Consider the following 14,757-nt stretch of genomic DNA (forward strand, 5'->3'; position numbering starts at 1 on the left):
GAATAAATATATGTATTTTGGAGTTAGAATTGTTCTGCTTGATTAAAACAGCTTGACTGAAACCTCATGTACTACTCAGGTCTCCGTGCATGTGCCTAAGTGTATATACACACACGTGAGGTCTTTCAACATGCCTCACTAAATCATCAGTTATCCTAGATTGCTTAGGGATATTTCCTTTGACTGCAGGCAGTTCAGGGGCTTGACAAAGTGATGTTAGTAATGGCTCAGGGTTTTTCATTCCAATTAACAAGGAAAGGCAAATCAGAGCCCAGTGGCTTGATGTGCTCATTAGCATAATAAAGAGAGAGCACTGTAACTGTAGTAAAGACAGCTTAATATCCACCAGGGCACTGGGTAAGAAAGAGTACAGGCCCTCTGCTGCCATATTTAATTCAACTTTTACTGTCAGGGCTTGTAAAATATTCGATTCTTAGAAAATGTTCATTAATGACTTGTCTTCAAATATGTTCCACAATTAAACATGCATCATCTAGCTCATGGCCTGCTAGTAGAACATATTTTAATTCTGTGTTTTGAGTTTGCATATTGACACTGACAAAATTAAATGCATTTAGAATGTCAGCATGCATACTTCATTGCTTGTTCTTTAAACCTTGAGGCAATGGACACTCTTATCTTATAATGCACAGTACTAGAAGTGACGCACAGTATTAGATGTTTATGGGTGATCTTTATTTAAAATATATATGTTTTAATCAGTTGATTAATTTTATCACAAGCTGTTGTTTCCCAAAATACTTTATTTTATATTACATGATCAAACTTTTTAATTTCTGCCACTGAGGTTTTGTTAAATCTTTATTGACTTGTTTGTGTGACCAGAAGCTCAGTCTGGAATAATTCTATAGCTTGTATTACAAGTGATTCAGAACAGTGTGGCTACCTTCTATAAGGCACAACTCCTCCTGCTCTGTGCTATAGAGGGTGTGGATAGTGAAGTTTTTTTGGGGAGCAGACTGCTGAGTACCATAATGTGTGATTGGGATAAGACCATGAAAGACGCTCAGATCACAGGCTAACGTCCTGATGGAGAAAATTATTCAGGCCAAGAGTCCTTTTATGTGTCTCTCTCATTTAGATAAGATTAAATGGAAGGAACTCGTCTGACTCCCTCCCTATGATGTGGCAACGTTTGATCTCTGTCTCACTCACCATTAGTCAGGTGATGGGCAGGGCTTCTTTTAGCTTGTGAAACTGTTAGATCCTGTTCAGGTTCAACATCTAAAGGCACTGTTTGGTGTTGGTGTTGTAATATGTTTGTATGTGTTAACAGACACATCATCCAACCTCATTAGTTGAAAAAGCCCAGATTAAATTATACCATGCGTTCCACTTCTATGCTATTCTTAATTTAGCCACAAGATGGAGCCACTGCTTTGTCTATAGCATTCTTTTGAGAGAGAGGAATGCTGTGGGAAAGCAAATGCAGGCAGTGAGGGTCAAAGGATCATACAAAATAGCTTTGGTGATTAGTCTACATGTCCACTCCATCTTCTTATATGTCAACTTGAGTTCAAAGGAGAGATAATGATAAAGATGTGAGAGGGAAAATGGCATGTGTGGTTTTGTTTTGACATGTTAACTTGGTAATCAGCACTGGGGTCAGGTTCACTGCTAAAGTTTAGTTGAAGAGCATGTAGTTTTGGCTTTATCGCTTTGTATGTGGCTCTACTCTTTGTCTACAAAAGTCTTTTCTTAGGCCTCTTTTTTTCTGTTCTTGTTTTCCTCTTGTCTCTCTCAGACTTCTGCCTTCCATCTGTGTGCTTTTCACCCACATATGAAAACTTTTAACCCCCCTTTTCTCTCTCCCTCCCCTATTTTGTTCTCTGGGTAAATGCGACAATAACATTGTCCTTGCAGTTGCAGGAGTCAGCCGTTGATGTTGGTGTAAACACCTCACGTCTCTCCCTTATAGGCCAGCATGTTTCCACTGATCCTCCAGCCTCCAGGTGCTGTTGGGTTATGTTGAAGGGTGTGCAGGGGCACAGGGATGTTTGTGTCCCAAGGTCAGACTGCTTTCCTGAGAGTGCCCGAGGCTGAGACCTGGGCCCTCTGGCTATGCACCTGGAGGTCAGGCTTGGGTATGGATGTCAGGCTGCTTTAATCAGCCAAGCTGCAGCTTCTGAGGCTCTACATGGTGTTCTCATTTTCTTCTGTGTGTGTGTGTGTGTGTGTGCGCACCGTGTGTGTAGCTCTGGCTGGACTTGCCACTGCTTTGATCTCTGGGCCTCAGACTCCAGACACATCTGATTCAATTATCCTCATCCACCTGTTGACTTAGAGGCCCAAGATTGTGAAGCTTGGCCCCCCTATCCAAGTTTCACAGCTGCATGTGTTTGTGTTTGTTCATGTGCATGCAGGTGTGTGTGTCTGTCTGTGTGCGCATGCATAGACCAACCAGTATGTGAAAGGAATGAATGAGTACACATAAGCATAAGTCTGCAAGGTTTAATTTGAAACTTTTAATTTTAGTTAATTATACATTAATGGAACAATATTAAATCCCTAACAGTATTATTTAAATTGTCTTGTGATAGTTTTCTTTTTTAATTTTAGTTGTATAAGGACATCTGTCTAAGAGTCATTGTATATATGCCTCAGCTACTGAAAGGACTTTGTTACCCTCCCATTGTAAGTGATGTAAAAACAAGTGCACCAGAACTTTGGTGCTGCTTAGGTCAATTTTACGCATTTATAACACACCAATTACAACACAGAGCCTGTCACTGAGAGTCTTCCACAATTATACATGTACAGAAGCACAATTTAATTATTACATATTATAATACAGGGCTCCAGAACTCTGTGCAGCTGTAAGAGTGGATATGGTAATTCTTTAGGCCACTGCAACCTCTTAAACGTCACTCTTCATGTTATTAAACATGAACAAACCAACCTACAAACCAGGCTCAATAGGAACCAGGTATCTAAAACTCATGAAAATGGGGAGTGTCATTACCTGTGTTATATTTTATGTCCTTTATAACTGTCCCAGAGTCTCTTTGACCACTACGTTATTAATCAAAATCCTATTATAGCATAATCTTTTTTATACTTTATAACATGATAAAGAGATTTTGTTTTCATTGTCAGTTTAATCTTATGCTGCCACGCTGGCAACATCCAGGTGACAGGGGCATTATGTTTTTGGGTTGTCTGTCCCATTCTCATGAACCAGGTATCTCAGTAATGCCTTGAGGGAATTTCTTCCAATTTGGTACAAAGATTCACTTGACTCAAGAATGAACTGATTAGATTTTGGTGGTCAAGGTCATGGTGACCTCACGAAACGCGTTTTGGCCATAACTCACAAATTCGTATGCTAATTGACACAATTTAACACAAATGTCTATCTGGATAAAATGATAATGTAATGACATTTTATATCGAAATGGTCAAAGGTCAACTTCACTGTGACATCATAATGTTCTACAAAAAGACTCCTGGCCATTATTCAATGCTGTTACTCGGGAAGGGATGATTGTGACCATATTTCCTGCAACTTGGCTCGTTGGCAGAGGCATACAACTGGAGCAAGTGATTCTAGTTATTTTTTAGAAGAAAAACAACAGAGTGATAAGTAACATCACCAGCTGTGTGCCTGACTCTGTTTAAAAAAAAAAAAAAAAAAAAAAAAAAAATTGCAGCAAATTTCAAGCTGTCCCACACAGCCAGGACAAAGACCCTTAAAACAGCATGAGGACAAGACCGAAATTGTAAAAACAAGTTAGAAACTCTTCTGATTTAGGGGCTGAGTGAAAAACCGTGTTTTCAAAAAAGTGAATAAAGAATAAAAATAACATTGTACATAACAAGTGTAAAGTAGAATCCAGAAGTCTGAGGCCACTTTCCCATTCACTTTTTATGTGAAACTGTGTAACATGTTACACAGAATTTCAAGGTTGTTGGTCGTTGGTCGTTGAAACATACTGTTAATAATTATTAAAAATTAGTCATCAATCATTGACATTTGACAACATCCTGCTCTCCGCGACTACATGCAGAAGGACTACCCCAAGGACTGAGCTGGCCTGAATTACTTTGAGTCTGTTGGTGTTAGCCACCCGCGGGCCTCTGGCCCAGCAGACCACAGCATAGAAAATGTTGCTGGCCACCACAGACTCTTAAAACATCCATACCATGGTGCCACAGATGTTGAAGGACCGGAGTCTCCACAGGAAAAGGGCAGACTCTGGCCTTTCCTATAGAGAGCTGCAGAGTTCCTGGTCCAGTCCAGTTTTGCTGTCTAAGTGAACACCCAGGTGTTTGTACTCCTGCACCATATCTACCTCTCCCCTAATGGAAAGAAAGAGAAGCAGGAGTCCCGGATCTCTTGAAGTCCACTACCAGCGCCTTTGTTTTGCTGATGTTGAGTTGCAGGTATTTAAGCTCACAGCAGTCCACAAAACTTTCCCCCACCCTCTGGTACTCTGACACATCCTCCCCCTTGATGCATCTAATAACTGCAGAGTTAATGGAGAATTTCTGTAGGTGGCAGCTCTCTGTGTCGCACCTGAAGTCTGAGGTGTACAAGGTGAAGAGAAGAGGAGACAGGACAGTCACCAATGGAGCTCCACTACTGCTCACCACTTTGTCTGACTCACAGTTCTGAAAGTGCAAATGCTGAGGACATTAGGCAAGGTAGTCCATGAGGAGCATCAACATGCAGAGCAATCATTTTCCTTCCCTGCAGAGAAGGCTAAATGTTGGTAAGGGTGCTGGAGAAATCAAATAATGGGATTCTGACCGCATCCCCTGCCCTATCCAGGTGGTTGTAGGCACAGTGGAGCAGTTGTACAAGGGCATTGGGGGTCTAATGAAGGCTTGACCAATGGCCGGAGGAAATCCAGGACCAGTCTTTCAAAAGCTTTCATGATGTTTGGGGTCAGTGCTACCGGCCTGCAGTCTTTGGTGGCAGTTGTATAGGTCTTCTTTGGTACAAGAACCAGGCAGGATGTCTACCATGACACAGGGACCCTCTCCAGACCTAAACTGAGGTTAAAGAAGTGCTGGAGTATGATGCACAGCATACAGATATCCTCTAGCTTTACATTCAGCAGTCTTTCCAGAAACTTCACAGCAGTAGTGCTCTCCTCCTTGATGCGAATTCTCAATACAAGGAATGCTAAAAAAAATTACATGGGAGGAAAAGAAAGCCCATAGGCTCCAAATTGAAAGTGTGAAACAGTGCCCTCTAGAACGTAATGTGATGTCTTTATTAGATGACAGCAATTTTTTTCTTCCTTGTTGTCCTACATCTTCCCGTCTTCATCTACATCTTCATTTAATTAGCATTAGTAGGCCATTAGTCCCTTGTGTGCCTGCTTTTAATGAGACTGAGCTCAGTTATGCCTTTATGTGTGTGTACATGTGTGCGCGCGGGAGAAAAAGCGAAGTGAGAATGAGAAATGTGTGTGTGTGTGCATGTATGCCGGTGAATATGAGCAGTTTCCCTGTTAAGCTGCTTGTTTAAACCATGATGGACATGATGAGGGACAATGATTGAAGTGTATGATTATAAAAAGATTGAACAAGCCATAGACTGGTGCCATGTGGGCTGTGCATGGAAACAGACTGATGTATAGCAGAGACGTTTATTGTTCAGATGGGATGAAATGCAGACCACAAACCATGCAACCAATGCCAGATGTTGATCTGTGTAAATAGCAAGGCACTCTGCCGACGCAAGCACATTCATATGCAAAGAGAGAGACAAGAGCAGACTCCAGAGACATACACACACACACATACTGTAGGTTAACCTTTCACACTTTTCCTTTTGTGTATCTCTCACTTTATCTCTTCCAGGAGAAGGCTGTATGAAGAGAGGACCCCATCACGACCCACATCCTCCAGTCCACTCAAACAATCACCCAGACATGACGCCAGAAGGGTTAGTTCATCACTGTATTTCAAACTGTCAACCACACCTCTGGATTTCCCTGACTTGTGTTAATATTCAACAAGTAGGGTTTTTTTTAAGATTTCGAGATTGCTGCAAGGTAGCTATGATGACACATTGAAATATTAAGAGCAAATCTGATGGTGCCAATGAAAATAGTAGCCACAGTGTTTTGCTTTCTTCCTTAATGCAGACCAATTTGGAAATTCCTGGTCTAATTTCTTCATGAAGTTGGAGGAAATTCCCAGAACTCGTAAGATGCAGGTTCAAGGAACAAACATGTAGCTAATGGTTGTGATAACAATACATTTGACAGTAACATATACTCAGCTGCCAGTTTATTAGATACACCTTGCTAAAATTAATGCAAAAAAATCTTACGTTTTTAGGAAGGTTATGATCAGATTTTGTTGAAACATTTTTAGAGAAGTGTTGATTCAACTGTATGGTTGTGGTGCTGTTGATTTTTATTCATTATACTAACCTTGTTGAGTCAACATCTCTCTAAAAACATTGGATGGCAAAGATCACAACAATAATTAATAATATAATAATAATAATTTTATTTTTGTTATTATTTTGTTTTTTTTACATTACGCTTCAATCATGACTACATTACATTGAAAAAAGTTGATAATTCAGAATAGTTTAAAATTCAGTTCAAAAACTTCTGAATCCTGATTGCCGCACTGAAATATTTGATGTTATTTTTTGCCAGTGGAGCCCCGGCCACTTCAAATCAGCAGGAGGAACACAGAAAAAACAGCACAAACAGAACTCTGTCACGCAAAACAACCAAAATAGTTCTATCTCTGGCAGAAATTTGTGTGTTCATGTAGGACCACATCTCTCATAGTAAGAAGCTGATTGAGAAATATGTTTCTAGGGTGATGTGTTCATCATTCTCATCAAACCATCATGAATGTACTCTCACTGGCCACTCTCTAATGTAGGTAATGAAGCCCAAAACAACAGCCCTGCCATAACATCTATCTTTGTAAATCTCATGTTTGCTCTTTGGTGATATACCGTAGTCAGAAACATATTCATTTAATTATATGTTTTAGCCCTGGTGTCATAGTTGGCGTTGTACTGGACTGCATTATATTCAGAGGTCTTCCTAATATTCTTACCTATAAACACCTTTCAAAATAATGCACTATTGCCTCAATAATAAACATATAATTGAATTTCCCACAATGTCATCAAAAATGGAGCAGTCCTACGCAAAGATAGATTATTTGGCATTTTGGATTGCATTACATTGTACAGGCATACCTAATAAAGTAGCCACTGAGTATATTTTTTCATGGTGCATGTGTGGCCAAAACCATTTGAGGCTATTCTTACTTATCAGTGCTCAACAAATAGCGTTGAATTCTTGGTGCGATACAGAGACTGTGACACGCAGCTTTGAACAGCCAGTGACCTGCATACTTAGCATTTCTAGATATTGAAATGAAACGTGTACTCTCTTTATGCGAGAGTGAGGCTCTGGGACCTTAATGCCTTTTTAATCAGAAGGGGTATTTAATCCTCAGCTATTCCATTCAGCCATTTCTCTGTGTCAATGCAGTTCCACTGAGGTACACCCAAGGTCCACACTCCGCCAGATTCTAATCAAATTCAACAACATCTCTCCTTTCCCTATCGCTCTCTCAACTTTATTAGATATTTCCCCTATTTCGACCTTGCTGCCCAACCTCGACTTGAGTAAACTGATCTTGTATCAACAGAACCCCTGGAAGCATTTGAATTATACTGTATAAAACAAATCCGGAGGCCCGTTGTAACAAAAGGCCCAGGAAAACAAGAATGACATGCGGTGTAGCTGCATATGCCCCTCTTGTGGAATTTACTGCGTGACGGAAATGATGTGGAACTGCCAAACATCTGGAGTGCTGTATGTGAGAGGGAGGAGAGTGAGGGAGCAAAGGGTGGAGAGATGGAGATAACCAGGGAGTTGAATACTGTTTGTATGGAAGGAGAACACATGTGGGTGTACTGTATATCTGTAAGCTTTTAAAGAACCTTCTTGTTGTTGCCAAGAGGAATTACATTGTGTCAAAATAATAACCTCCATCACTTTCTGCTGTTTTCTTCCCCAGGCCAAACTGCCAATCAAAGCACTGTTAGAAATCATTTAAATTTCCTTCTCTAATCTATATGACCCCCTCCCTTAACCTTCATTTTGTTTTTCCGTTTACACATTCTTTCCCTTCCTTTTTCCTCCTCAGGTGGACGGGGGGCTGAAGGCGGATATGTCTCCCGATGACAGTGACCTGGAGGCTCGTCTCAACAGCTGGAACCTGGGGGTGAGTCCAAGGGCATGCCTTGAGCTTCTTGGTTACATACAGCTGTCAACATGCTGCAGCTCAACAGTGATAGTGATTCTGAATGCCTGAACTCGCGAGTAAATCTAAATCAATAGTGCAATGACACTGAGTTAGCTATATTGCTTACACACTACTGAGCAAAGGGTAAAGAAATCCCTTTCACCTATGTCCTCTTGGAACCACCTCCTGTATGCACCTCAGGGCCATTGTGGGACGTGAGGGTAGGATGAGGAGTGGAAGAAAGGTTGTGTAAACTGAGCATTTGAAGATGTGTGCACCTCTCTTATCTCCTCTGTCTGGAGTACACCAAGCCAGGGCTTGATAAGCACTCTGCCCTCATGTCTTTTATTCCCTTATTTATTCCCTATCTCCTCACCTGCATGACCCCGAGTCTCTCTTTTTCTTTTTCGTTTGCTTGTCAGCTCAGTCATTTGTCCCCCATTACTTACACATGGATGTTTTTCGTAGAACAGCCCGTCTCTTTCTGTTTATCCCCCTCTCTCTCTGTTTCTCTCTGTTCTGCCATTCTGTCTTTTGCCCTCTCTCTTTCCATCCAGCTTTCTCTGACTCCTTCGTCTTTGCTCTCCCTCTCTCTTTCAGTACTAGGGTAATCTGAGGTATCTATCAGCAGACGTGAAGCCGTGCACTGCTCCGCTCTGCACTCCTCTGTGTTGAGACGCTGATAAGATGCATTGCTTGGCAACGGTCCCCCAAGCCTGCATCTTTCAAATCAACAGATGTTCCTACAGACACACACATATACACACACACACACACACACACACACACACACACAAACCCCCTTCAAGTTTACAGAAGTTTCATAGATGCACTGCTTCAAAGAGCCCAGCTCCTATGAAATTTCAGCACAGCCAAGCGTCACTCTATCTAGCACATCTTTAGCTTTGCTTTAAATGTTCTGAAGCAGTTCATATTGTTTTGTTCATTTCACCTCTAATGTAATGAAGTCGGCATAGTGGCCATACTGGACAGTAAACAACAGATTGCGTGAGACTCAGATACGAGTTCCTTTAAGATACACAAAGCCTGATCCAGCAGGTCTACAATTTGTTTCATCTTTTACTTAGTCTGCTGGAGTTACAGTATTGTTACGTGCAGCATACACTGACCTGCCTGTAAAGGAAAAAAAAAAAAGAATATTGCGTAAAACCGTGACCTATTTTTTCATACAATGCAGAATTTAAGAGTAGTTCCTGCCATTTGGCTGTCCATTGTCTGTGGTTAGATGGGTGTGCTTACGGCTTGCTCAACACTAGCCCGAAACTAGGAAGCCATCAATCACAGTATGTTTGTTTGGCTGGAGAGCCTGGTCTTGTGATGTGGGGTGTCGTTCCTCTTCTGCGTCCATCCATCCATCTACGTCAGGTTCCAATGACACAGGACGCTGTGCCAGCTGTGAGGCTGTACAAACATTTGCTCACAGGAGCATATGTGTGTGTGTGTGTATGTGTGTGTGTGTGGGCACGCAGCAAATGAAATGCACACACACAGAAGGGCATGGGCATACACGTGTGCAGCAAGCCCAAGTTTAGTATCACACTGCCAGCATTACACCACAGCATTTAGTCTACATGTCTTCCTTGCCCTGTGGGCTGTGCTCAATCAAATCTGATGACTGGCTGTCTGTGAGTATAAAAAGAAATCCCATTCTTGTTTTCAGACTGGGCACTAGTTTAGAGGGATATTGATTGATTCATCACATAGTAAATATGGATCTTTTTTGTTTTTTGGCCCGTGCCAAATTTAAGTATCAATTTATCGCACATCATGGCTCACCACTGATGCTGATCTGTAATAACTGTGTTGAGTCGTCTGTTCTTGTGTATCTATCTTTCTGTGTGTGCATGTTGATAATTAATCTGATTGTAGACCAGCCGGATGTCTCCTTTTGTTGAGGGCTGTAGGTTTTGTTACAGTATGTCAGCTAATAAAATGTCTGACTTGTTTTTACCCACATCACGCAGATGTTTTCAGGAGGCAGGCCCTGGCTCACCCTGAAGCAACAGATTGTGACTAACTATTTTAGTCCCAAGCTCTGAGGTTCTTTCAGGTTCTGTTCTCTCATCTCCCATTCATTCTGGATTTACCTCATGATTTGTGTCACCTTACTACATTAAATCCTTTTTTTAACCACTGAATGAGTCCTACACTACTCTCGCCTATCTCCTCTCCTTCGTCCCCCTCCTCCTCTTCCTCTTTTTTCTCCTCCTCCATCCCCATGTTGAAGATATTAGCAACAGAACTGTTTACTGGGCGTCGTTGCTGTCATCTCCAAAGGCAGCTCTACTGCTTTGAAAGGCCGTGATCTTGGAGCTAGTTGGCAGCCCCTACAGACAGCCCCAGTGCATAAGAGAGAAACACTGTGTGATACTTGGTTCACAAGAAAGTAATGGGGTCATAAACAAACGTCAAGTAGTGGAAGGAAAATAGCAGGTTGTCGACACACAGATTTTTTTGCAGTTTGGTCACAGTTAGTGAGCTGTATTGATTTAATGCTGTAGAGTCACTTGGAACATGACCCTTTTACTTTCAGGTGGTTTAGCAGCTTGCTCTTTTTTCCGTCTTTTGTGTTCCGTATTATAATCATAGAACATGCCAAGTCAGTGTTTGGCAAGGATGTGTACACATTTGTCTCCGTCTGACGGTAAACGGACCGGTGATAGCTTACAGATTAGCGGTCCTGAGTGTTGACAAAAGGACTGTGTCAGGACAGCAAAGAGTGGTTGAGATCGGAAACAGAGCCGGCCACACACACACAATGCCTTGAAGTAGCCTGACGCACTCTGTCTTTCTAAACAGGCAAGGGTTGACGGAAGAGAGTCAAGCCACAGCACCGGGCTTTTGATGTGCTCCCCACATTGTTTATGACAAACTGTAGATGGAGGTTAGATCCTGGGAGTAGAAAGGCTTTGTTAGGAGAGGAAGAAGAGAAAGAGAGGTCTAATGTTTTTCTGTTGACTCTTTCAGATTGAAAACCCTAGGTATTTGCGAGAGAAGCCCATTCCCTTGTCTCCGGTAAGTTGTCAGGGGGGTCCCTTGTGGTCTATGTATTGTTATGCAGACAACAGTGTTGTCTTTGAACTTTACAGTCACCCTGTAAACTAATCTCTCTCCCTTTTATCATTGTAGATTTTCAAGTCAAGCTTTGGGAGGAACAGCACCTTGGCCGACAATCAGGGCCCACAGCTTGCACAGAGCAAGGAGGTATGCGCCGAAAAGCTCTTCGCAAACCCCAACCGTACCTGAAAACTGCTTTGTGTGATAAATATCAAAATTCTTTCATAATTCTGATGCCATCTCTTTGCGTATTCAAAGGGACTACATGATATTTAAAAGACTGCCCTTTATATCCATTCCAGTAAGCCGAGATCCCTACTACTGACTAGTCGGTACGCTTGGTATTTCTATAGAAGCAAGTGTTGAACACATACAGAGGTTGAAGGTTCTTTGACTTTATGGCATTAGACAACCTAACAGCCATGTACATACATCCTTGTGCATAGTTTGTATTGTTTCGATGACCGAGGTGAGCGTTCCTCATAGAAGACAAAAATAATGCCAGCTCCTAGTGATGACAGTTTTTTCCTTATGTGGATTTAAGCTGAAAATCCCATTCTGAAAGCATGCTTTGAAGTTCCCTCTTCCCCTCCCCGCCTCTCCCAAACCACCACTCACTCCCCCCACCATTCGCCTTTACTCGCACTGTTAAATATAAAACTGAGCATGACTTGGCTGTAATAGTCATGGCTTTTCATGTCTGCTCGGGGAAAGCGCTCCAGTCAGGTTGATCGGCTTCACCGGGAGAGGGTAGAGAATGGAGGCAGAAAGGAAGGAAAGAAAGAGAAAGGAAGAGACACATACAGACATGATGGACAAGAATGGTCTTGCTTATTGACCTGTCATAACAAAACTCAGTTTGTGACTGCTGAAAGAGGGTTCGCATGCGTGAACACACACTCCTGTACACGTCCACCCATTCGAGTGGTCTACCTGTGGGCTGATATTGAATGTAGCAACACCAATAGGAAAACATTAAAGCAACGCCCCATGCTGTTTGATCCTGCCTCAGATTAGCTGACTGACTCCATACAATTGTGTGTGGTGGGAATATAAATTTATCACATCTCAGAAGACCACATTTAACCCTACACCAACTTTACTTTGATATACACAGTTACCAGTTTATTAGGTACACCTGTACATTATTAACCTATAAAATACAAATTTAACATTGAGTTGGTTGCTGATTCAACTATATGGTCATTGAGGCTTTAGTCAACATATTTTTATATTTGACTACATTATATCAAAGGGTAATTCTAATATTTTGTCCCCTTCTTCTATGTATGTTTGGTGGATAGTTTAACTCGAGTCTGACACTGGTATGAGTGACTGTCTGTTTGATTTGTATGTACTGTATGTACTCTGGCCTTGAACCAGAGCATAAATTTTTAGGAGGGAAACTGTAGGAAACTGTATTACTGAAGCCGCAATACTCTCAGAATGGGAACCAGTTCAGGAAATTCACAGAGACAATGGAGGGGACACATTGGGAAACGAGAGAAAATTGTGTAGAACTGGAGTTTTTTCCCCATGGTGCTTAAATTTGTTATATTTGCCCTCTATAGCCAATCTGTTGCACTTTTTTAATAAAATTGAAATGGAACTTTAAGGGTAAATGTGTGTGAAAAAGATACCGTGAGCATATATTCAAAGACGATTGAAAGATATACTGACCAAAATTTTAATTTATCAAATACTTTGGTTTATGACCAAATAGACTGAAACATTCAACCTCAGCTGTACTTGATGTACTTCGTGTTTTCTGCACTTTTGTGTGACACGCTTGACTAAGGTTGTGAACACAGTGAACATAATAATTACATGTTAGCATTGTTGTCAAATGCATGTAAGCATTCCAGTGTTAGCATTCAAAGCACAGTACAGCCTCACAGAGCTACTCATGTGGCTGTAGACTCTTATTTAGTCTTGTTTATGATGTTTAGCATGAGGGTTGGGGTCTTTTGGGCTTGTTTTTATGCCACTTTATGGAGAATATTCTTTTGAACTGTGCATTACTGTCCCAGTGCATCTCTGATTCCCATAAGGTTCTGGGAATTGCCTTTTGACAATACCCTCTTCCCTGTAAAAGGGCGACCATAATAGGGCTGTGTTTCCTGACATGATATTAAAAAGACCATTTTTCTTTTGAGTTTTTATCATTTAAGATGCCCTCACTGATCATGTGTCTTGAGTCACCATTAGCAATTAAAAGAGGGTTAGGTGGATTTCAGGAACTTTGAACTTCACAGGATACAGCTGTGACCACACACATGCCCACACACAATATTTCCCTGTAGAGGAGACCCAAGTCACCAATCCCACCTTAACCTTATCATCCTCAATAGCCACATTAAGCTTTCCTGTAGTGCTATGGAAGCCTTGTCCAACCTTGCTATTGCGTGGCTGTCTAGGCCCAGTTTAGGAAATCACAGTGACATCACTTCCCCTTTAATCCCCAAAACCAGTTGAAAATTTACTCAGGTTTAAAACGTTCTACACGCCACATGTCATTAAGCTGGTGGCGGCTTAACGAACGTCTCAGCTTTCACACCAGGCTCATCCTCACACTAAGCTACCGACTACATTGATAAGAATGCTGACTTCTCTTTTCCTATGGAACAATGAGTGGCAGCTGAGAAACTTCACCGCAAGCTTCCATTGCTTTGAGTCACTTAGTTTATACAGTGCGTTTGCTTATGGGTGAGTGGTGGAAAATGTCTCGAAGGAGCAGCAAAGTCCTGCTAATCCTTTAGTACACCCTAGCAGTGCTCAGCAATATGAGGGCTGGGTCTTTATTTGGAAATTCAATTAAATGGAGACTGATGAGTCAGGCTTAGCCATAGGCCTGAGTCATGTGATTGTAGAAGATACTGACAGACTGATTAAAGCACTCCATCTTTCTTTTAGAGTTTGTGTGTGAGTTCAGACTACCAGCTTGGTACCTGACCTGAGGGATTGTTGGCAGCAGGCACAGCATGGTAGATGAATGTGTTAGTGTCAAGCAGTCACACTCTAATGGCCACAAGCCCCTGACTGGGGATCAGACCCTTTGCTTTCTGATGCCATAATGATGCAGTCTCTCTAATTTGTGGATCCTTTGGGATGGAGCTTGAGCTCTCAGCCTGTGATTTAGAGGTCCATAGCCTGTCTTATCTGATCGCTTTTCAAAGCTAAAAAAGAGCAAGCTAGTGAGCCTTAGTTGTTTAAAGGGGACCAGTTCTGTAGTTTGGCTTTCAAGATGGTGCTTCAGGCTGGTAGACACAAGGGACCAACAGTGTTCCATAATGATAAAGTTACTATTTCAAGCATTTCTGTCTTCTGCCCTTGATTCTTATGTACTTGATGTATTCATATTAGCAATTTAAAGTAATAACCTTTTACTTACTCCGTGTTTAAAGCTACCTTTCCCTG

The 14,757-nt window shown here is 41.7% G+C and overlaps 1 protein-coding gene across 3 annotated transcripts in view; it reads left to right on the top strand.

The window, feature by feature from the left end:
- Nucleotides 1-14,757, top strand: part of cep112 (centrosomal protein 112) — a 99,774-nt gene that overhangs the window by 4,344 nt on the left and 80,673 nt on the right. For all 3 annotated transcript variants that reach the window (XM_056402433.1, XM_056402435.1, XM_056402434.1), the window contains 4 exons: nucleotides 5,833-5,917; nucleotides 8,164-8,241; nucleotides 11,251-11,298; nucleotides 11,413-11,487. In XM_056402433.1, the coding sequence (XP_056258408.1) occupies nucleotides 5,833-5,917; nucleotides 8,164-8,241; nucleotides 11,251-11,298; nucleotides 11,413-11,487 (286 nt within the window). The remainder of the gene's footprint in view (nucleotides 1-5,832; nucleotides 5,918-8,163; nucleotides 8,242-11,250; nucleotides 11,299-11,412; nucleotides 11,488-14,757) is intronic.

The sequence above is a fragment of the Seriola aureovittata genome, chromosome 17 (assembly GCF_021018895.1).
Source record: "Seriola aureovittata isolate HTS-2021-v1 ecotype China chromosome 17, ASM2101889v1, whole genome shotgun sequence".
Lineage (NCBI taxonomy): Eukaryota > Metazoa > Chordata > Actinopteri > Carangiformes > Carangidae > Seriola > Seriola aureovittata.